Here is a 20,433-nt window from a genome sequence, read left to right as displayed (position 1 = left end):
ATTTGGGCACTGAGTCTTGAAGGGTAAAGGGGAGTTCTCTGGTTCAAGTTGCTGCCCACAGCTGGAAGGTGGGAGAGCTGCCCTATTGGTCCCCATCAGACAAGTCAGTTTCGCCAGGGTGCCCAGGATGTTAGAACACACTCAGGTGTGTGGGTCTGGGTGGACTGGTTCTTGGAATTAGGAGTAGGAGGACCTACTGTGTGATTATGGAGACAAATTGACCTCTTCTGGCCCTTAGTTTCTCTCATTGAACAATGGGAAATGTTCCCAGGCTGGAAGGGGGAATGAAGAATCTGGGAGTGGGACAGGGGTGAGTATGGGGAACCTATTTTGAAGCAAACCTCGGTTTCACCATCTGTAGAATGAGAATAACCCCTCCACAGAGCCAGGAAGAGCGGTGGTTAGATCTCACCCAACCCCACTGATGTGCACCTCCACCCCGCCCGCCTTGAGTGGCTATCTGAGCCTCAGTTTCCCGCCCTGGCTAGTGGTTCCCACTCCTCCCTCGCCGGTTGCTTAGCGGTGGGGGACCGGGAGGGCCGAGGGCGGGCGCAGGTGGGCGGACTCAGGCAGCGAGGGAGGCGCCTGCATGCGGGGGTGGCGCGGCTGGGGCTGGCCAGGACCCCGCCTCCCGCGGTACCACCCGCGGCTCCGCCCCGCGGCGCCCGCCGGCAACTTCGGGATGGAGTTTGTGCGGGCGCTGTGGCTCGGCCTGGCGCTGGCGCTGGGGCCGGGGCCCGCTGCGGGCCACCCGCAGCCGTGCGGCGTCCTGACGCGCCTGGGGGGCTCGATGCGCCTGGGCGCCCTTCTGCCCCGCGCGCCCGCCGCCCGGGCCCGCGTCCGCGCCGCCCTAGCCCGGGCCGCCCTGGAGCCGGGGCTGCCGCACAACCTGAGCCTGGAGCTGGTGGCTGCCGCGCCCCTCGCCCGCGACCCCGCCTCGCTGGCCCGCGGTCTGTGCCAGGCGCTGGCGGCACCGGGAGTGGCGGCCGTGCTCGCCTTCCCCGAGGCGCGGCCCGAGCTGCTGCAGCTGCACTTCCTGGCGGCCGCCACCGAGACCCCCGTGCTCAGCGTGCTACGGCGGGAGGCACGCGCGCCCCTCGGCGCCCCGGTACGCGCGGACGCCGCGGTTAGGATGCGCGTGGACCCGGGGTCCGGATAGCAGAGTCCTTGGGATGCACGAGACTCAGACTTTTGGACCTTCTGGACCGTAGATGCGGGAGCCCCCAGGGACACCTAGGAGTCCGGGTGACAGGAGCCCCGGGATGGCCCTCGGGCTCGTGGGAAGAACCGCTTCATCTCGGATGTCCCCGGAGCTCAGGGACGCGGAAAGAGAGGCGGGAGCCCAGGGGCCCAGAGACCTAGAGCCATGGGCCTGCGGTTCGGGAACCCCGCGAGCCGCCTCTATACCCCAGATGGCAGATCCCACAGGACGCTTCCCTGGCCTTGGCAGCGGACTCCCCCTCGAAGCGCGGCCCCCTTCCTGGCTCCGAGGACGCCTCCCAATTCCCAGATTCCTACCGTGTAGGGCCGTGGGGCCAGGATGAGGAAGCAGGTCTACCTGCTTGCTCTCTAGGGGCTGTGGCTTCACACCTTTCTCCTTCCAGAATCCTCACAGAGGCCCTCAAGGCCAAGGCCACCCCCAACCCGCAGCCTCCCTAATGGCTTTCTCAGGTCCCCAGGGGACACCCTGATACTCCAAACCCCTCCCTCCTCCACCCACTTCTAGTTCTTGGAGTTTATTCTCTCTTCTTAATTTCACCCCCATCCCCTCAGGCTCGGATTTAGGTCCGAATAACTCGAGGAGAGAAGAGTGGCAGAGCTCTGGGGAGACCCTGTTGTGTCTCAGGGAAAGACCACCCCTATTCTCAGGGCCAGCAGGGAAAGGCCTGCCACCAGGACATGAGGGCTAGTGTGTGTGGGGGGTGTCTCACTGCCTCCACACCGAGCTTGAAGCCCCTCCAGGCCTTCCTTCTCGAGACCAGGGAGACCCTGATCCTAGAGGAAGCCCTGGCTCTCCTTAACCTCCACTATCCCTGCCCCCATCCCACGGGAGAGACGCAGGACCCAAATCCAGGCCTGTAGCGCCCTCTGCAGCCGGATCCGGGAACTGCACCCCTGAAGTAGGAACCGTCAGGATACCGAATTGACTCTGCTGCCACTGGTCTGAGCAGCAGCCCCCTAGTCTGTTCCCAGGCACTCAGCATCCTGTCCCATCCAGACAACACCCTAGGTTCCTGAGATGTCTGGCAAAGCTCTCTCATCCTTCCCACACTCAAAGCAAATTCAGAGGAGCTTTCTGAGTGCCCCTGGGCGCAAAGGGAGCCCATAAGTCCCTGGCTTGCTTGGGGCATCTGAATAGAGGAGGGATAGTGGAGCTGGGTTTTGAAGGATGTGTAGAAGTTGGCTGATAGAGATGGGAAAAGGGTATTCCAGCGGGCGAATGCAAAAGGTCTCAGGGTGACTAGAGCCAAGAGAGCAGACCCTAAATGTGAGGCCAGAGCAGGGCTTTGTGCTAATGGTGATGGGGAGACACAAGAGGGTTTAGAGCAGGGTGGGGCTCAGAAGAAGCTGGCACAAGAGGTCCAGTTATAGAGGTGACGTGTTTTTACTGAACATCTACTGATGGGGGTGGGAAAAGTGTGGTGGGACATTGAGGTCACCAGCCCTAACCGTGACCACTCCTTTGCCAGAACCCATTCCACCTGCAGCTGGACTGGGCCAGCCCCCTGGAGACGCTGTTGGATGTGCTGGTGTCTGTGCTTCAGGTGCACACCTGGGAGGATGTCGGCCTGGTGCTCTGCCGCGTGAGGGACCCCAGTGGCCTGGTGGCCCTCTGGACAAGCCGGGCTGGCTGGGCCCCGAAGCTCGTGCTGGACCTGAGCCGGCAGGACCCTGGCAATGCAGGCCTGCAGGCACGCCTGGCCCCACTGGGAGCGCCAGAGGGGGGCACTGCCCCAGTACCCATAGCGGTCCTCCTGGGCTGCGATGCAGTGCGTGCTCAGCAGGTGCTGCAGGCTGCACCCCCTGGGCCCCGCTGGCTGCTGGGCACCCCGCTGCCCGCTGAGGCCCTGCCTACCGAGGGCCTGCCTCCTGGGCTGCTGGCGATGGGGGAGGTTGCTCGGCCCCCACTGGAGGCCGCCATCCATGACGCAGTGGAACTAGTGGCCCGCGCGCTGGGCAGCGCGGCCCGTGTGCAACCAGAGCGTGCCCTCCTCCCCACCATGGTCAACTGCAATGACCTGCAGCCTGGGTCCGAGTCCTCTGGCCTCTTCCTGGCACGGTGAGCAGGGACCCTGCTGCAGGAAGCCACCTCTGCCTGTGGGTCACGAGAGGCAACATTATCAGGCACTTGCTGGGTGCTGTGTCCCCACAGGAGAGGCGGTTTGTCCATCCTGGGTGGAAACAGCAGAAGAAGGGGATTCTGCTGGAGGGGATGTGCTGTGGGAGAGGCGGGAGGGGCAGGGGAGGGAATGGGTGAGTCTCCGCCTGACCTGAGGGAGCCCCGAGGCCCCACCTGGGTGTCAGAACAGGGCAGCTGCTGTTGCTTTGGGGTGGGCCATCTTCACAGTCTCCAGGGCGCCGGTGCCCCGGCTGGGAAAGGGCCCTCCAGCGCCTACCATGGCTTCTCAGTGCTTAGAGAGGTGTCTGGGATCCCTCCGCCATCCTGACTCCACCCCACCCCCACCAGGTTCCTGGCCAACACGTCGTTCCAGGGTCACACCGGGCCAGTGTGGGTGACCGGCTCCTCGCAGGTGCACATCTCCCGCCGCTTCCGGGTGTGGAGCCTTCGCCACGATCCGCTGGGCGCCCCGGCCTGGGCCACGGTGGGCACCTGGAGGGACGGGCGGCTGGAGTCCGAGACGGGGGGCGTGGCGGCGAGGCCCCCTCCCCAGCCCGGCGCCCCGGGGGCTCGGCCTAAGCTGCGCGTGGTGACGCTGGTGGAGCACCCGTTTGTGTTCGCCCGCGAGCCGGACGAGGATGGGCAGTGCCCTGCGGGGCAGCTGTGCCTGGCCCCCGGCACCAATGACTCGGCCACCTTGGATGCGCTCTTCGCTGGGCTGGCCAATGGCTCGGTGCCCCGCGCGCTGCGCCGATGCTGCTACGGCTACTGCATCGACCTGCTGGAGCGCCTGGCAGAGGACACGCCCTTCGACTTCGAGCTGTACATTGTGGGTGATGGCAAGTACGGCGCGCTCCGAGACGGCCGCTGGACCGGCCTGGTGGGCGACCTGCTGGCTGGCCGGGCGCACATGGCGGTCACCAGCTTCAGCATCAACTCGGCCCGCTCACAGGTGGTGGACTTCAGCAGCCCCTTCTTCTCTACGAGCCTTGGCATCATGGTGCGCTCACGGGACACGGCGTCGCCCATTGGCGCTTTCATGTGGCCGCTGCACTGGTCCATGTGGCTGGGTGTCTTCGCCGCGCTGCACCTCACTGCGCTCTTCCTCACGCTCTATGAATGGCGTAGCCCCTATGGCCTCACACCCCGCGGCCGCAACCGGGCCACCGTGTTCTCCTACTCCTCTGCCCTCAACCTCTGCTACGCCATCCTCTTCGGCCGCACGGTGTCCAGCAAGACGCCCAAGTGTCCCACGGGGCGCCTCCTCATGAATCTGTGGGCCATCTTCTGCCTGCTCGTGCTCTCCAGCTACACGGCCAACCTGGCCGCCGTCATGGTCGGGGACAAGACTTTCGAGGAGCTGTCGGGGATCCACGACCCCAAGGTGGGTAGCTGCGGGGTGGGGGGCTCGCAGATAAAGCTGGGAGTTCACCCACCCATGCCAGTCCCATCCCCCACCCCACCCCGACCCAGCAAAACAGGCAGGTGTTGCAAACTAGATGGTGTGTGAGATGGTGATAAAGTTCCAAGGAAAAAAATAAGGCAGGGTGGGGACACAGGGAGTGCCAGAGAGAGACCCCATTCTCAAATGGGGGTCAGGAGGTCCTCTAGAGGGGTGATGTGTGAGGAACTTTTATGTAGCTATCAGGGAGGAATGGGCTAAGCAGATGATGCAGCCTGTGCAAAGGCCCTGGGGGAGGACGGTGCTTAGTGTGGTGGAGGAATGAGGAGGAGGCCTTGCGGCTAGGGGAGAGAGGGAGGGGTGAGGGCAGGGCGGGGACAGATGGAGCTCTGGAAAGCTGTGGGCAGAGCAGGGCATGCCCCAGCCTACATATTTTCCTTCTCTCTCTTTCTCTCCCCCTCCCTCTCTGTCTTTTTTTTTTTTTTTTTTTGCCACACTCATGGCTTGTGGAAGTTCCCAGGCCAGGGTGGAATCTGCACTACAATGTAACCAGAGCCATAGCAGTGACAATGCCAGATCCTTAACTGACTGAGCCACCAGGAAACTCCCATATTTTCTTTCTTTTATTTCACCTGCAGCATATGGAAGTTTCCAGGCTAGGGGTCAAATCAGAGCTGCAGCTGCTGGCCTACGCCTCAGCCACAGCAACGTCACATCTGAGCCGCACCTGCGAACTACACCACAGCTTACAGCAATGCCAGATCTTTAACCCATTGAGCGAGGCCAGGAATTGAACCTGTTTCAGATTTGTGTCATAGATACTAGTCAGATTTGTTTCTGCTGAGCCATGATGGAAACTCCCCCCATGTTTTCTCTTAATGAAAAAAAATTGATATTTTTGAGTAAGATCTTTTTCCTTAGTGCAGTAGGCAGTGTGCCAATCTCATATTTTTGAGTAGGGCACAATGACTACCATGAATGAACCCATAACCCAGTTTGAAAATCAACTCTTGGCCAGTTTCATCCATGCACCAGTCCGAGACACTGGATTTTCATGAGGCACATCCCAGGCCTATCATTTCATCATGAATATTCTGGGAACTTAAACATCAAGGGCCCATTTTCTCAGTTGTATTACCCCCGTCCTCTCAGTTTGTTTGAATCTGGATTCTAAATGCACAGACATTACAGGTGGTAGAAGCCTTTTTGTTACTGAAGCAAACATGGGGTCCGCACATCTGCAAGTCGTAAAGCCAATGGCCTGACCCCAGGTTGTGGGGTAGGAAAGGGCAGCGTTTATTGCAGGCACCGAGCAAAGAGGCCAGGCGGCTAAGACACAAATTGGAGTTCTCCTGTGGCTCAGTGGGCTAAGGATCTGGCATTGTCACTGCAGTGGCTGGGTTGCTGCTGTGGTGAAGGTTTGACCCCTGGCCCAGGAACTTCCACATGCCGCAGTTTCGGCCAAAGAGAAAATAAATAAAAGACCCGAATGTCCTGATGGCTTTCAGGGAAAGATTTTTCAGTACAGCATGAGGAAGTGGGGTGTGGGCTGTTATGATCAGTTGGTGGACATTCTTCTGATTGGTTGGTGATGAGGTAATCGGGGGTCAATATATATATATATCAACTTTTGGATTCCTGGTCTGGGGTCTATATGGGGGTGGCCAGCATGTAGTTAACATCTTCCACCTGGTGAGGGTTTCTGTCTCTGCAAAGCAGCTCAAGGACATGCCTCAGGATATTATCTACCGCCCTTGAAGAGGAACTAAAGGTCCTAGACTTTGTTTAATGGCTAAATTATTATTTTGTCTTGCTTGCCTCTTTTCCTTTGTTTCTGAATTTTCTCACTTCTCTGATTAAATGCATTCTTTGGAATTCAGGGAAGGCTTAGGAGGCTAAAGCTTTTCTACAAACAAGAGGCAGGAGGAGGACAGGAGGTCTGTCTGGGGATGGCACTACAGGGTCCTGCTAGGGTACATCTTGACACTCAAGTCCAGATGTCTTCTCCATCTTTTTTCACCATCATTTTTTTTTTGTTGGAGAAATAGTTTGCTTTTTTCCCCCCATAGCATCTCCCAGCATTTGGATCTAGCTGGTTGCATGCCCCTAAGTCGTGTTTAGCCTTTTATGCTGTCCCCCACCCCAGTGTTCTTGGTAAACCAGTAATAAAACATAGATGCTTAGCATCCCATGATCTAGCTACTTGACACATGTGCAACTTTTTTTTTTTTTTTTGGCTGCACTCACTGCATGCGGAAATTCCTGGGCCGGGGATTGAGCCACAGCAGTGACAACTCCCAATCCTTAACCAATAGGCCACCAGGGAACTCCCATGTGCTACTTTTTTTTAACTCAATGAATTATATTTATTGTTGTACAATCATCATCACAACCCAATTTTACATTTCCATCTGAAACCTCCAGCCCATCCTCCCCCTCCCAACCTGTCTCCTTTGATAACCATGTTTCTCAAAGTCTGTGAGTCAGTTTCTGTTCTGCAAAGAACTTCATTGTATCTTTTTTTTAGATTCCACATATAAGTGATAGCATCTGACATTGGGGTCTCACTGACTAACTTCACTTAGCATGACAATTTCTAGATCCATCCATGTTGCTGCAAATGCTATTATTTCATTCCTTTTTATGGCCAAGTAATATTCCATTGCGTATATGTACCACAACCACATCTTCTTTAGCCACTCCTCTGTGGTGGACATTTAGGTTGCTTCCATGTCGTGGCTATTGTATATGGTGCTGCAATGAACACTGGGGTACACGTTACCTTTTCACATCATGGTTTCCTCTGGATGCATGAGAAATTCCCCAGGAGTGGGATTGCTGGATTGAATGGTAAATTCTATTTTTAGTTTTTTGAGGAATCTCCATGTGCTCTTTTTTAAATTGATTTAATTGAGAGCACTTAACAGATAATTGAAAACAGCAGAGGTGAGAGCCGTTCCCTTCCCCAGAAGCTTTAGATGGCCCTGCCCCAAGGTCTCCATCAACTCAGGTTGGCTTTTTAGAGGTGTCATAGCTCTGTCAGGAGGCCCTGGTCAGTGTGGCCTCAGCAGCTACTCATTCTTTAGGAGCTTACACAGACTATGGGTGGCACTGCTGCAGCACTGGGGGGATGAGGGCCCTGGGTGGGGGCTGCGGAAGGGCGAGCAGTGGGCAGGTCTAGGGTGTTCTGAAGGTGATTCCCAGGTTTTGTGGATGGACAGGATGTGGAGGTGAGAGGCACATAGAGGAACAAAGGAGGGAGAAGGGACTGCAGTGGGAAGGGGTCTTGGATGGTGTGAGCTTGGTGCTCCTGTGGGACCCCCAAGGGTAGATGTGAAGGATGCGGGAGGAGGAGGACTTTTGGAGTTCAGGGCCAGGTCTGCCTGGAGACAGACATAGGGTTTTACAACACAGGTTTTCAACTGAGTGGTCCTGACCCCAGAGGGTACTGAGCCATGTCTGAGGATTTCTGTGGTGTCAGACGGTTAGGGGGTGGTGTCTCCTGGCAGCAAGGGGGTGCCCAGGGCGGACCCCCAGAGACGATGTGGCCCCAAGGCGGACTGGCGAGGGGAGATGCGGGTTTGAAGCCTGGGCAGTCCGGGCTGGGGGACATGACAGGCCTAGCGCTGACCGGGTGCCGGCCCACAGCTGCACCATCCATCCCAGGGATTCCGCTTCGGCACCGTGTGGGAAAGCAGCGCCGAGGCCTACATCAAGAAGAGCTTCCCCGAGATGTACGCACACATGCGGCGCCACAGCGCACCCACCACGCCCCACGGCGTCTCCATGCTCACGTGAGGCGGGCGCTGGGGGCGGGGGGAGAGCACGGGGCGGGGCCTCGAGGGCAGAGCTGCTCACCCCGTCCCCGCCCCCCCAGGAGCGACCCCCCCAAGCTCAATGCCTTCATCATGGACAAGTCTCTTTTGGACTACGAAGTGTCTATCGACGCTGACTGCAGACTGCTGACTGTGGGCAAGCCTTTCGCCATCGAGGGTGAGGGACCCCGGGCACACGTGATCCTGGGGCAGCAGGGAGCCACTGCAGGCTCCAGGCAGGTAGAGTTCCTCTGGGGCTGCTTCCAGCCTGGTCCCAAGCCAAAGCCCGGCCTCCCCCAGGTTATGGCATCGGACTCCCCCAGAACTCGCCGCTCACCTCCAACCTGTCGGAGTTCATCAGCCGCTACAAGTCCTCTGGCTTCATCGACTTGTTGCACGACAAGTGGTACAAGATGGTGCCTTGTGGGAAGCGGGTCTTTGCCGTTACAGAGGTGGGGCTTGGGACACAGGGTGGGGGGTAGGTGTGTGTGTGGGGGCCCTGAACCTGCCTGGTCCTTCACTGAGGTGGCTGATGCCTGCTTATTCCCAACTTGCCTGCTTTTGTGCATCTTACCCCACAAAACCCCTGCCCTAGTGCCCTCTCTTCTGAACATGGAGCCCTACCCTTCCATTCCAACTCCTCGGCCCCAGGCCCTTCTTTCTGGCCCAACCTCTGTCCTGTCTCCAAGGCCAGAGACCCCTAAGGGTCACCACGGCCATGAGGGATGGTGTGCCTGTGTCCTGCCTACAGACCCTCCAGATGGGTATCTATCACTTCTCGGGGCTCTTTGTGCTGTTGTGCCTGGGCCTGGGCAGCGCCCTCCTTAGCTCACTGGGTGAGCATGTCTTCTACCACCTGGCACTGCCGCGCATCCGAAGGGGCAACAAGCTGCAGTACTGGCTGCACACGAGCCAGGTGAGGAGCCTGCCATGTGGTTGGGTGAGTGCCACTGTCTCCTGTAGTTCCAAACTCAACCTGGCCTCTACCTTGGCTCCTAGAGAATCCATCGTGCCCTCAACACAGAGCCGCCTGATGGACAGGAGGAGGCAGAGCCGGAGCCAAGGTAAAGGGCCCTGGGGCTGCTCACCACCCCTGGAACTCCCATCCCCGCCCTCAAGCCCACCACTGGGTCCACACCTCCTGTCACCAGCAGCCTCCTCAGGGACCCTGACCCTAAAGGGCAGAGAGGGGTTGTGTGGGTAGGATGTAGCTATCCAGCCCCATCTTTCCCCAGATGTCCTGAAGAGCCTCAACAGGACACAGTGGCCCCCACCATGGGTCCACGGAGCTGGACACGGGTGCGCCGGGCCGTGGTGAGGGAAAGGCGGGTGCGCTTCCTGCTGGAGCCAGCCATGGCCACCGCCACACCAGATGCGGAGGTGGATGAGGCTGTGCTGCCCAGCTGCCCAGTCTGGCTCTGCTCCAACGGTCGCCTGGCCACTGAGCTGCCCTCCAGAGCCCCTCGCCCTGGGGAGCTGGAGGAACTGGAGCAGCACATCGCAGACACACATGAGCGGCTCCGCCAGGCACTGGTGCGGCGTGGAGAGCTTCTGGCCCAGCTTGGGGACAGCGCCCATGACCAGCCATGCCCACTGCTCCAGGCCTTTGAGGAAGCACCTGGGGCTGCCCAGTGACTCTGGGACCAGGAACTGGGCCCCATCACCACCCCGCCCTGCCCAAGAGTGGACCCTACACTCCCCAGCCCACACCCTGGCCCTGCACAGAAATGCCGGCTGGACGCTGTCAACAGACAGTTTATTCTATATACAAACACCATTTTGTACACTGCAATTAAATAGAGTGGAATGAGCACTCTTCTGCGTTCCTCACCAAGTGATTGGGTTGGGCCGCAGGCCGTTCCCCACCCTGAGCAGGGCAGGCCCCTGGTGCCCAGTGGCTGCCTTCAATGTTGGTGGCTGTGCGCTAGACCTGAGGCGCAGGTACTGCCTCCTCGGGACCCCAGCCCGGGGAACGCAGGGTGGCCGTGGAAAGGCACTGCGCACGACGGAGCACCAGCGGAGCTGGCCCCACCCATGTTCACCTTGCTCAGAGACCTGCCTGCTCTGCCTGGGGACAGCTCGCTCCAGACCTTTCACAAACCCCTTCCAGAACTTTCCAGGGAGCCCCCGCCCCCTCTCCCACCCCGGCTCATTGGCTTGTCTTGATTCACCAGCTGAGGAGGCCCACCACAAACAGGGACAAGCTTCAGGCAGGCCCCGCGTCCTGGGGAAGAGAAGCCTGCCTCCAAGCAAACCTGATGGACCCCGATTCCACTCAAGGCGGGGTGGGCAGTCCGAGCCACTGGGAACAGCCTCCCTGACCCCCGAGGGCTCTAGCCAGGCCATACCCAGCTGGCCTGGATGGCCAGGGACAGAGGCGGTCAATTTGCCCAGGGCTCAGGAACCAACCTCCGAGGGTGTGTCCACCGGAGCCATAGACACAAGGCTGGGCCGACTCAACCCGGCGGTCTGAGGGGCTGTGTCAGGCCCTGGGGAGTCGCTGGGAGGGGCACTGTCCTGGGGGGCCTGGGTGAGCCCCCCAGTGGGGCTCAGGGAACTGGCTGGCCTCCGGTCCAGGAGGGAGGCGCTCAGGCCAGATAGGAAGGAGGCATCTGTGATAATGGCGGCTGTCTCTGCCATCCAGCCCAGGTCACCACTGGCTGCTGCAGCTACTGAGGCCGCTGCGGCCACCAGGGAGCTGGGTGCCTCAGCCACAGGCCCAGGGCCACCACCAGCACCTTGCAAGCCAGGGCCCAGGGCAGGTGGCTGGCCGGTAGAGTCAGGAGTGGCAGCTGGGGCACCTCCGTTGTTGTTGAGGTCATCTGGCAGTGCCATGGGGGTGCCAGGCCCCAGCGGTGGGGTCTGCAGCAGCATCTCCTGGATGCGGATCTGCTGCAGGATGGCGGGCAGCTCATAATGGTGGAAGAAGTAGATCATGGAGTGCTGGGGGGCAGGCGATGGGTCAGGCCAGAGTCCAGAGCCAGAACCCTGGCCTGTGAAGTCCCCCAGGGCAGCCCCCTCACCTGGATGAAGAGCCAGGAGGTGACCAGGGCCAGGCTGCTATACTGCCCGTTGAAGCGGTAGTGGTAAGCATAGAAGGCGAAGTGGTACAGGTAGAAGAACCTGCGAGGGGGGACAATGAGACGCTGCCCACCTGGCTGCCCCCTCCCGTGACCGCAGGGACCCCTGGTGCCCACCGAAGCCAGTGCCGCTTGCTGGTGTTGGTGTGACAGCAGATGGCGTCATACTGGTCGGCCAGCCACACGATGAGGATGATGTAGAAGGCTGTGGTGGTGTCGTTGAAGAACTCGGACATGATGGCCTCCATCCCTGCAGGGAGATGGCGAGCCAGCGGGTTGGGGCGGGCAGGCCTTGGCTGGGGTAGGGGACAGGGCATCAGGGCAGGGTCCTCACCCACGAGGGCCAGGATGACGGTCAGCAGGGGTGCTGCGGGGAAGGCGATGGCCATGTTCATCTCCAGCATCTGCAGCAGGTCCACTGCGGGCAGAGGGCAGCGGGCGGGCAGACCGGGTGAGGCGCCCGGCAGGGGGGGCAGAGGGGAGGGTGGCCAGCTGGGATACTCACCAATGAAGACAAAGATCTGATGGTGGGAGTAGCGCAGCAGCATGGACACACTCAGGGTCTGCAAGTGGGACACCATGAGGTCTTGGGCAGCTGGCCTGCCCCCATCCTCCAGCCCCACCCTGTCCCCACGGCACTCACGAAAATGACCATGATGACAAAGGCGGCCAGGTAGGACGTGCGTGCCATCCACATGCTCACGAAGCGGTAGTGCTCCCCGGACACCACGTTCCGCAGGAAGCCTGAGCGGGCGGTGGGGCAGTGAGGTGGTGTGCGGGCACCCCAGGCCCCGCCCCGCTCCCACCCGCCCCTGGCACTGCGGCCGCACCCTTGTTCTCCTCGTTCTCCGCCAGGCCCTTCACACTGGACATGAGGATGTCATCGTAGCCCAGGAACTCGGCCAGCAGCAGGCGACTGAAGCGGTCCCCGAAGCACTGGTCCCGCGTGGGGTCTGTGGGCCGGATCGTGACAGATGTGCGCCCAGCTAGCATGCCCACCCCAGGCCCCCAGAGCTTCATTCCCAGAAGTGGGGCAGCCCTGCCCAGCAGCCGACCAAGCAGTGCTGTGACCTGCTGGCCTGGGAACTGTGCCGGGATGAAGCTTCCTGCAGCTGCAGAGCGAGGATGGCCCCCAACCCTCCCGAAGGTTTGCTCTGCAGGTGGCACTCACCCAGGGTGACCACCATGACAGGGATGCTCAACCGCTGCCGTGTGGCCTGAGACAGCCGCAGGAAACCGTACTCCAGCGAATACTCCACGATGTACTCGTCCTGCGGCCACACTGCTGGGGGTACAGGCCCGGTCAGCCTGCAGAGCCCCTCTCCCCTGGGAGGGGAGGGGTGACCACAGGCCCACTCGTGGTCCTGGACTTGCACCCCCAGCAAGCAGCCCATACCTTTGGTGGGTGTCTCAGGGAAGGGGAACTCCTGGCTGTCGTTTAGGGCCTCAGGGCCACCTGGAGGTTTGAACACCTTGGGCTCGATGTCCAGCTCAAACTGCAGAGTAGGAAGGGGTCAGAAGATCTATGGTACCAGGGGTCAGGCCCAGAGGCCTCTCCCCTATTGATTGGAGGGAGATCCGACCCACCCCACCGCCAAGCTCCCCAAGAGGCTGTCTCCAGGTGAGGGTCTGGAAGGGACAGGAGTCCAGTGAGGTCTGCACCAATACCCACCCACACCAATCCCTGGCCCGGGGCAGCCCCACCTCTGGCGGCCCAAGCATGTCCCTCCCCCCAGGCTGGGTGCTGCACACATCCACTGGCCTGCTTCCAGGGACCGGCCCTCACCATTCGTGCTGGCAGCCTCGCCACCTAGAGTAGCCAGCTTAGAGCTCTAGCCCAGAGCCTCCGGGGGCCTCCTTCCTGGACAATCCTTTTCAGGAGTCAGCTGTGTCCTGGGGCCCTGAGTCAGCCCAGCACAGCCCTCTGCCCTGCCCTGGGGCCACACCAGAAGAAGCAGGCAGGGAGCCCCTGAACATCACTAGTTTACGTGTGCACTGATCAAGCACCTCCTGTATACAACACTCCCAGCGGGCTCACCTTGATGGAGCTGTTCCCGAACATCTCCATGGTCAGCTCTTCTTCTTCCTCCTCCTCTTCCAGCTCCAGGCCACCCGGCTCCACAGCCAGGCCAGGGAAGCTGCTGCGGCCACTGTCACAGAACTGCAGGAAGACGGGTGCGCGGCTCGAGTTGTGCTGCACCTCCACACGCAGGATGCCCTCTCTCGGCCACTTGTCCCGCACATGCTCCAGGCAGTTGATGGGCGAGCGGGAGAAGACGATGTGGATGTAGGCGAGGACGAAGAGCACGAACAGGGCCTGTAGGCAGGGGGCGGTCAGTGGGGGAAGCTGCTTGCGGCCCCACTACCCAACCCTGAGGACCCCACTGGGCACAGGATGCCCAGGTGGCCAGGATGAGCCCCTCTTCAACACCTGCAGGACCACCACCCTGGGAGAGACCAGGCTGGGCTTGGGCCCACCTGATGGGACACAGGAGAACACCTGGTGCCATCGACAGCTACACTGCCTAGTCCTTAGACAGCTCCTGATCTCACCGACTAAAAACAGCCTCCCTGGTCGGCCAGGCCCGCTCTGTGCCCTCCCAGGGCAGAGTGCGGTTTCCCTGAGGTACAGTGTCCCTGCTGTAAAATGGGGCACTCCTGGCATTACCCCACACCCCAGAAAATGACTCCACTTCAGGGTCCACGGGGCCGAGGAACACCCCTGTCTAACCACTGTGTTTGCCCCAGTTGACCTGTGTCCCCCTCCAGCCTGGAGGCCGCCTTTAGGGCATCACTCCTATGCACCCCACCCACTAACCCACCTCTTGGGGAAAGGCAGGAGTCAGGGAGCTGGCGACCCCACTGCTGGGCCGGCACTGCCTTCAATCCATCCCCCACATCAAATTCCCAATCTGGGATGAGTTCACTGTATGGTACGAAACCACAGCCAAGAAAATCCAGATGGTGGAGACACCAGAGCACAAAGCCTCTTCTCATTCTGACACCCAGGTGTGTGGTGAACTACCCATGGCAATACAGCCACCAGCAGGGCCGCCAGCAACTTGTCCTTTCCACACCCTGCCATAAGCCCCATAGGGTGGTGCCAATGCCAGCTGTGGACTGCCCAGCTCCCCGTGGGAGCATAGCACCCATGCCCGTCCTGGCTCCATCATAGTGGCTGTGACCTGAGGGGGATGCAGGGCATATCTGGACCCAACCATTCCTGAAACTGGAAGGAGCCCACCCCAGACTCTTCAGTTGCGCTGGTTCCAAAATCTCCTTGGAGTTCCTGTTGTGGCTCAGCGGTAACGAATCTGACTAGCATCCAGGAGGACATGGGTTTGATCCCTGGTCTTGCTCAGTGGGTTAAGGATCAGGAGTTGCCATGAGCTGTAGCATAAGTTGCAGATGTGGGTCAGATCCCACATTGCTGTGGCTGTGGTGTAGGCTGGCAGCTCCAATTTGACCCCTTGCCTAGGAACTTCCATATGCCTTGCGTGCAGTCCACAACAAAACCTCCTCCTCTTGGGCCAATGTGAACTGCTTGCAGCCCAAGGTGTTGCAAGGGTATGGAAATTAAGAGCACCGTTGAGATTTAAGCTGGGACCCTGACTTGTGCGCAGGTAGGCGTGGGGAAGGCCAGCTGAGGCCCTGCATGTCTGCAGAGGCTTCCACAGACCAGCTTGTACCAGGGCCTTGAGCCCAGGCCCTAACTCCCTCAGGACCCCCAGCACCCCTCCCCACGTTTTGTCTGGGTACCCCGGAGCTGGTGATAGGCAGCTGAATAGCACAGGACTCAAGAGCGGTGGTTAGAGCTGATTCATAGCCCCTGGCCGTGCGCCCCAGGCCCAGAAGCCCAGCAGGAGCTCTGTCTAGAACACCGTCCACTCTGGGCCGAAAGGACAGCACTGTACAATGTGTGGAGATGTCACAAAAAGTGCTGACATGCAGTATGGCCTGGTGCCAGGGGCTGCCCAAGCACTTCCTCGGGACACATATGCCTGCCATTACCCTCAGTTTTTTGGGTCTTTTTTTGGCCTTGCCTGCAGCACCTTGAAGTCCCAGGCCATGGATTGAATCTGCACCACAACAGTGACCCAAGCTGCTCCAGTGACAACACTGGATCCGTTAACCTGCTGAGCAGTAAGAAAACTCCGCCCTGTTTGCAGATGAGGAAACTGAGGTACAGAGGCCACATAGCCAGGAAAGGTGGAGCAGGAGGTTAAACCCAGAAGTTATACCAGGCAGGGGTAACTGGGTCCTGAGAAGAGGGATACTAGGCAGATGGGGGTGCTGGTGACATCACTGCCCATGACCTTGCTGAGTAGGCCCCCAAGCCCCTCACTGTCACCCCTGTGCCCTCTCTAGTGCCAATCAGGGGTCTGCCCCGTCACTGTCACCTATCCTATCACCCTTGACTGAGTAGATAGGTCCTTGGAGATGGGCCAGGAGTCTCAGCCCCACTTGTCAAGGCCTGCCCCAGCTCTGGGCCAGTTTCCCTATTATGGAACAAGCTAGCAGACAAAACTTCAGTCATCGTCTGCCACAGGGAAGTCCCATCCACCCAGGCAAGGTGGGGTCTGGGGCCCACTCAGGGACCCAGCAGCCCTGCCCACTTCTCCATTCTAGGGTCTCAGGAGTCTTGTCCAGGGCCTCTCCTGGCCACCTCACTGGCCCTGGGTGCGCCAGCCCCCAGCCCCTGGCACTCCATGACCCTGTGCCCCACCTCTCTAGCCACACCGCCATGCCAGCTCCAAGGCCTTCACAGACACCATTCCTGCCGCCCACCTCCTCACAGCCTCAGGATGCCTGCCCTAACAGCTCCTGCCCTGCTGCTCTGTCACCCTCTCCTCCTGGTCAGCCCACTCATCACTGGGTCCCAGAGACTGGTGAGAGGTGGCATAGAGGGAGTGAATGGCAAAGGTGCCCTGGTCAGAGCCCCATGACCCTGTGGGTGTCCGCTCAGTGGCAGCAGGATCAGACTCCCCAGGGCCCAGAGTCCAACTGTACAGGCTCAGGCACCTCAGGCCTGCTGCCCCTGGCCTGGTACTGGGTGATCCAGCAGAGGTGGGAGCCAAGGCCAGCAGGGGTCTGCCTCAAACACAGGCCTGGACCCTACCTCTTGCTCCCCAAAGGCCCTGGACTCCAGTCCCCAGAAGCACCCGAGGTACAGCAGGGAGCTGGGCTGACTCTGCCGACAGTGAGCTCAGCAGAACAGGTGCCCCAGGAAGAGGCCAGCGTGAGGAAGTCCGACAGGGGAACTCATCTCTGCAACTCATCTCTGCAGCAAGAGCCCGGAAGCTACAAGGCAGGAAGCTACGAGGCAGAGCTTTCTGGTACTTGAGACTGCTTCAGAGATCAGTTGCCCCGACTCCACTGGAGGACACCAAAGCCACCAGGGGCCAGGCAGGTTCACAGGGAGCAAGGAACCCCTCTGGCTGCACTCTGTCCAGAGAGGAGATGCAGGGGACCAGGGACGTAGAATGGATACACACCCCACCTGCCCCAAGCCCTGCCCTGCCTGGCTCCTCAATCAGGAAGCGGTACAGGACCTGCTCTCAGAGGAGGCTGAACTTCTGGAGAGGGGGCCCACCTCACACAGGGCACACCTGGCAGGGGCTCCTCTGGGGAGAACCATCCTCCCTTTCCTAAGGAAATCACTCCATGCATGGGTTTCCCTCCATTCAAGCCATTCTTGGGTCCCAGGAGCCAGATAGAGACATCCTAACTCAGGATCCTCAGAGGCTCACTCCATGCCTCTGAAAGGGGATGACTGCCATTCTGGGGGGTGGGTGGCAGGCAGGCAGGCTCCGCACAGCCTTGTGAGGCAAAGAGCATGTGTCAGTCTCACTTTAGGCCTGGGGCTTTCAGGGTCTCCCTGGAGGCTGTGGCGGGGCTGGAACCCACACCCAGGTCTGTGGGACAGCCACACTAGCTCGCTTTGCACCACACCAACCAAGTTGACCTGGCTGGCACTCCATGTACCTTGACCGTCAGCACCAGCCTCTTTTCTGCAGATGAAGGATCCAAAACTTACTCCAATGTCAGCACTCCCACCCCAGCCTGGCAGTAACTACAGGACACCAAACGAAATGGCAACCAGGACCCTGGCACCCAGTGAGCTCCTTCTGAGTGAGACCCCTTCCTGGAGGACCCATGCAGACACCCGTCCTCCCAGAACTATCCTCCCAGCTGAAAGCTCTGCCACCAGAGGCAGGACAGGCAGTAGGTTCCCAGGAGGTCCCTCACTGTGCCACAAGCAGCGCCACCGGCTGGGACTTTGTCACTAGCCCTGGCGATGTGACCTCAGCTAGGTCACATTCCCCCGGGAGGTTCAGAGCAGGGAGAATGGGGGTGGGAACAAGCTGAAGGACCAAAGCAGAGCCCTAAGAAAAAGAGGGAGGAGCTTTCGGTGCAGTGGGAGGCCAGGGGGGTGTGTCCTGGGAAGGGGGCATTGGCGGTGGAACCTGGAATCCTCCAGGATTGGAGTTCTGGGCTGGGCCAGGCCAGACTCGGAGGATTGGGAAAGGATCATCCGGGGCTGAGAATCCCAGGCGGCAGGGCCAGGAGGTCCTGGAGCTGGACTGCCGGGCTCCAGCCTCCGGAGGTGGGGGACGCGGGGAAGGGCGAGGCCAGGGGTGGGGTGCGGCTGGAAAAGGCTGGGAGTGAGTTCCTGGAGTCGGGATCAGGAGCCACTAACCGGATGAGCCTCGGGCCTTCGCGGTTGGAAGTTTCTAGGCAGGGGGTCGGGAATGGCAGGCTTAAAGGGAAGGGTCCCAACGGGTAGGGCCGGGTCTATGCCTCCGGGTGGGAGGGGCGCGCTCCCCCCGGCGGGATCAAAAGTCGCAGATCTGAGGGAAGGGTCCGGCTACCGGTGTCAAGGGTTGGGGCTGCGGTCACCTTGAGTAACACGAAGAACTCGAAGAGACGACGGAAGGCGGGAGGGAAAAGGCGCGAGTAGGTGACAGCCATCTTGAAGAAGAGCGCGTGGAAGAGCCGGTCGCGCACGTTGATGAGAGGGTTGGGATTGAGGTTGGGGGTGCGAGGCCCGCGCGCGGGGGCCGGGCCGCCGCCACCGTTGGGCCCGGGCCCCTGTGCCCCGGGCGCCGCGTGCTCCGACATGCCGCCCAGCGTCGCGCCCTAACGGCCCGCGGGTCCCCGAGGACGCCTCCCGACTGCCATCGGCAGTCCTCGCCGCCGCCGCGCTCCTCACGGCCGTAGGGCTACAGCCGCCATCTTCCGCCTCCGTGCCCCAGCTGACGCCAGCGAGTCGCGGCGCGGGCAAGAGCGGCCTCCTTGCGCTCGCGCGGAACGCCGGGATACCGGCGGTCGGCCCGTGGCGGCCCCGCCCACCGTCCTGACGCCTGGCTCGGAACGCCTAGGGGCGGGGCTGCGTTAGTCCCCAGGTCTTTTGCATATTGCCCATGCAGCTGGAAGGCGAGCGATAAAATTAGTCAACATATAAGGATTTTGGAGGTGGTAAAATAAACGTAAGGTAAATGTGACCGGTGAAGATGTTTTCTTTGTGGCGCTCTAGAAAATTATGCTGTAGCTGCGCTTACGTTAGGTTGCCCTAACTGTAAAGTGATCGCATTGGGATCTTTAAATAATGTCCCGGGAAGTATGGCTTTTGTTTTCTTCGCTTTCGGTGGTTCCGAAAGGGTGCTTCGTAACGTTATTAGCGTGTGTGGTGTTTCCGGGCTTTACCCGGCTCTCACCTTCCAGCATTTCGTAGTGGTGGCCCAGGTTGTGTCGTTTACTGAGCGCTGTTTTCATTCTAGAGGCTGAAGCAAAGGCTTTTTTCTTTTTCACAATCCAGATCTTGCCCACTAGCGCTCTTGGCTTTGGCTTTTTGTTCTGTGACCCGGGCTGCTCAGTGGGTCCCTCTCTGCTCCCTGGCCCAAGTGATGTGTACCTGGTCCCTGAAAAAGACTCTGAAACCGAGGTAAGCATTCTTAGAGCCTCAACCATCCCCTCCTCCTGGCTGCCGCCTGGTGCCAAGCCTGGGTGGACACGTCTGGACCAAATTCTCGCTCCTTCATTCATCTTTGAAACGCCTTGGCTCCTCCTGGTAACCAAGGAAGTAATCAGTCCCAACATTCGTTGAGCACCTACTGTATGCCAGGTTCCAAAGCAAGGTATGGGTGGGCTTTCTCAGGAAGCACGGAAGGGCAGATGGAGCTGGAGACCAGGGGCTCAGGCATCCTGAGTGTCGGCCCTGGGGAAGGACTCCCAAAGCCTGCTCAGACGTTTCAGGGAAGTGGCTTACAGTACCCCAGGGCCTGCGCTGGTGCTGGGGACACAGCGGTGGCCAGTGCAGGCTGGATTCTGCCCTCACAGGGCCCAGGGACCAGCAGGAGACAGGCGGACCTCTTGAGGTGGATGTCTGGTCTGGTTCCCAATGGTGAGCACCCCACCGTGAAAGGCACAGACAGGGCTTCTGAGAAAAACCAGGCCCTGGGAGGGGGTCTCTTCTGAATTGCACTGGGGGTGGGGGCGGGGGAGGGGGAGACTTTTCAGCTGTGTCTTGGAACCTACCTGAGGGAACCTTCCAAACCTACCTGCCAGTTTAATCCCACTCCCTGGAGTGAAGACTTTCAGTTTCATAGTGCGCCCTGGCATATCAGTAGGCACTCAATCAGTGCACATGCTTGATACTCTTATGGATCACCCCCAGATCACTTGTTAATTGCAAAAGGAGAGCTAAAACTCGTTCTTCCCAGTAGAGGGACCGGTCGATATCCTTTTTTTTTTTTTTTTTTTTTTTTTTTTCAGGGCCTTTGGCTAGGGATCAAA

At 59.8% G+C, this 20,433-nt stretch overlaps 2 protein-coding genes across 9 annotated transcripts; one reads left to right on the top strand and one right to left on the bottom strand.

Moving 5' to 3' along the window:
- On the top strand, nt 683-10,370 carry GRIN3B (glutamate ionotropic receptor NMDA type subunit 3B). Its single transcript, XM_003353966.4, has 9 exons — nt 683-1,108; nt 2,691-3,280; nt 3,689-4,724; nt 8,391-8,536; nt 8,620-8,735; nt 8,858-9,009; nt 9,309-9,473; nt 9,557-9,621; nt 9,793-10,370. The coding sequence occupies exons 1-9, from the start codon at nt 683-685 to the stop codon at nt 10,190-10,192; spliced, it is 3,096 nt and encodes a 1,031-aa protein (XP_003354014.1). The 3' UTR covers nt 10,193-10,370.
- On the bottom strand, nt 10,295-18,984 carry TMEM259 (transmembrane protein 259). 8 transcript variants are annotated; one of them, XM_005661369.3, is made up of 11 exons: nt 18,538-18,914; nt 13,676-13,954; nt 13,034-13,133; nt 12,809-12,922; nt 12,468-12,590; nt 12,281-12,381; nt 12,143-12,200; nt 11,972-12,052; nt 11,755-11,887; nt 11,581-11,680; nt 10,297-11,500 (listed from the first exon to the last, which is right to left on the bottom strand). In XM_005661369.3, the coding sequence occupies exons 1-11, from the start codon at nt 18,757-18,759 to the stop codon at nt 10,955-10,957; spliced, it is 1,857 nt and encodes a 618-aa protein (XP_005661426.1). In that variant the 5' UTR covers nt 18,760-18,914; the 3' UTR covers nt 10,297-10,954. The 8 variants fall into 8 exon arrangements, with proteins under 8 accessions (XP_020939948.1, XP_020939944.1, XP_020939945.1 ...); XM_005661368.3 differs by having other exon boundaries at nt 10,299-11,500; nt 11,972-12,055; nt 18,538-18,950; XM_003353958.4 differs by having other exon boundaries at nt 10,303-11,500; nt 11,972-12,055; nt 12,809-12,919; nt 18,538-18,984.

This window comes from Sus scrofa, chromosome 2, assembly GCF_000003025.6.
Source record: "Sus scrofa isolate TJ Tabasco breed Duroc chromosome 2, Sscrofa11.1, whole genome shotgun sequence".
Lineage (NCBI taxonomy): Eukaryota > Metazoa > Chordata > Mammalia > Artiodactyla > Suidae > Sus > Sus scrofa.
The sequence above is the reverse complement of the archived record's forward strand: the minus strand, read 5'-3'. Positions and strand labels throughout refer to the sequence as shown.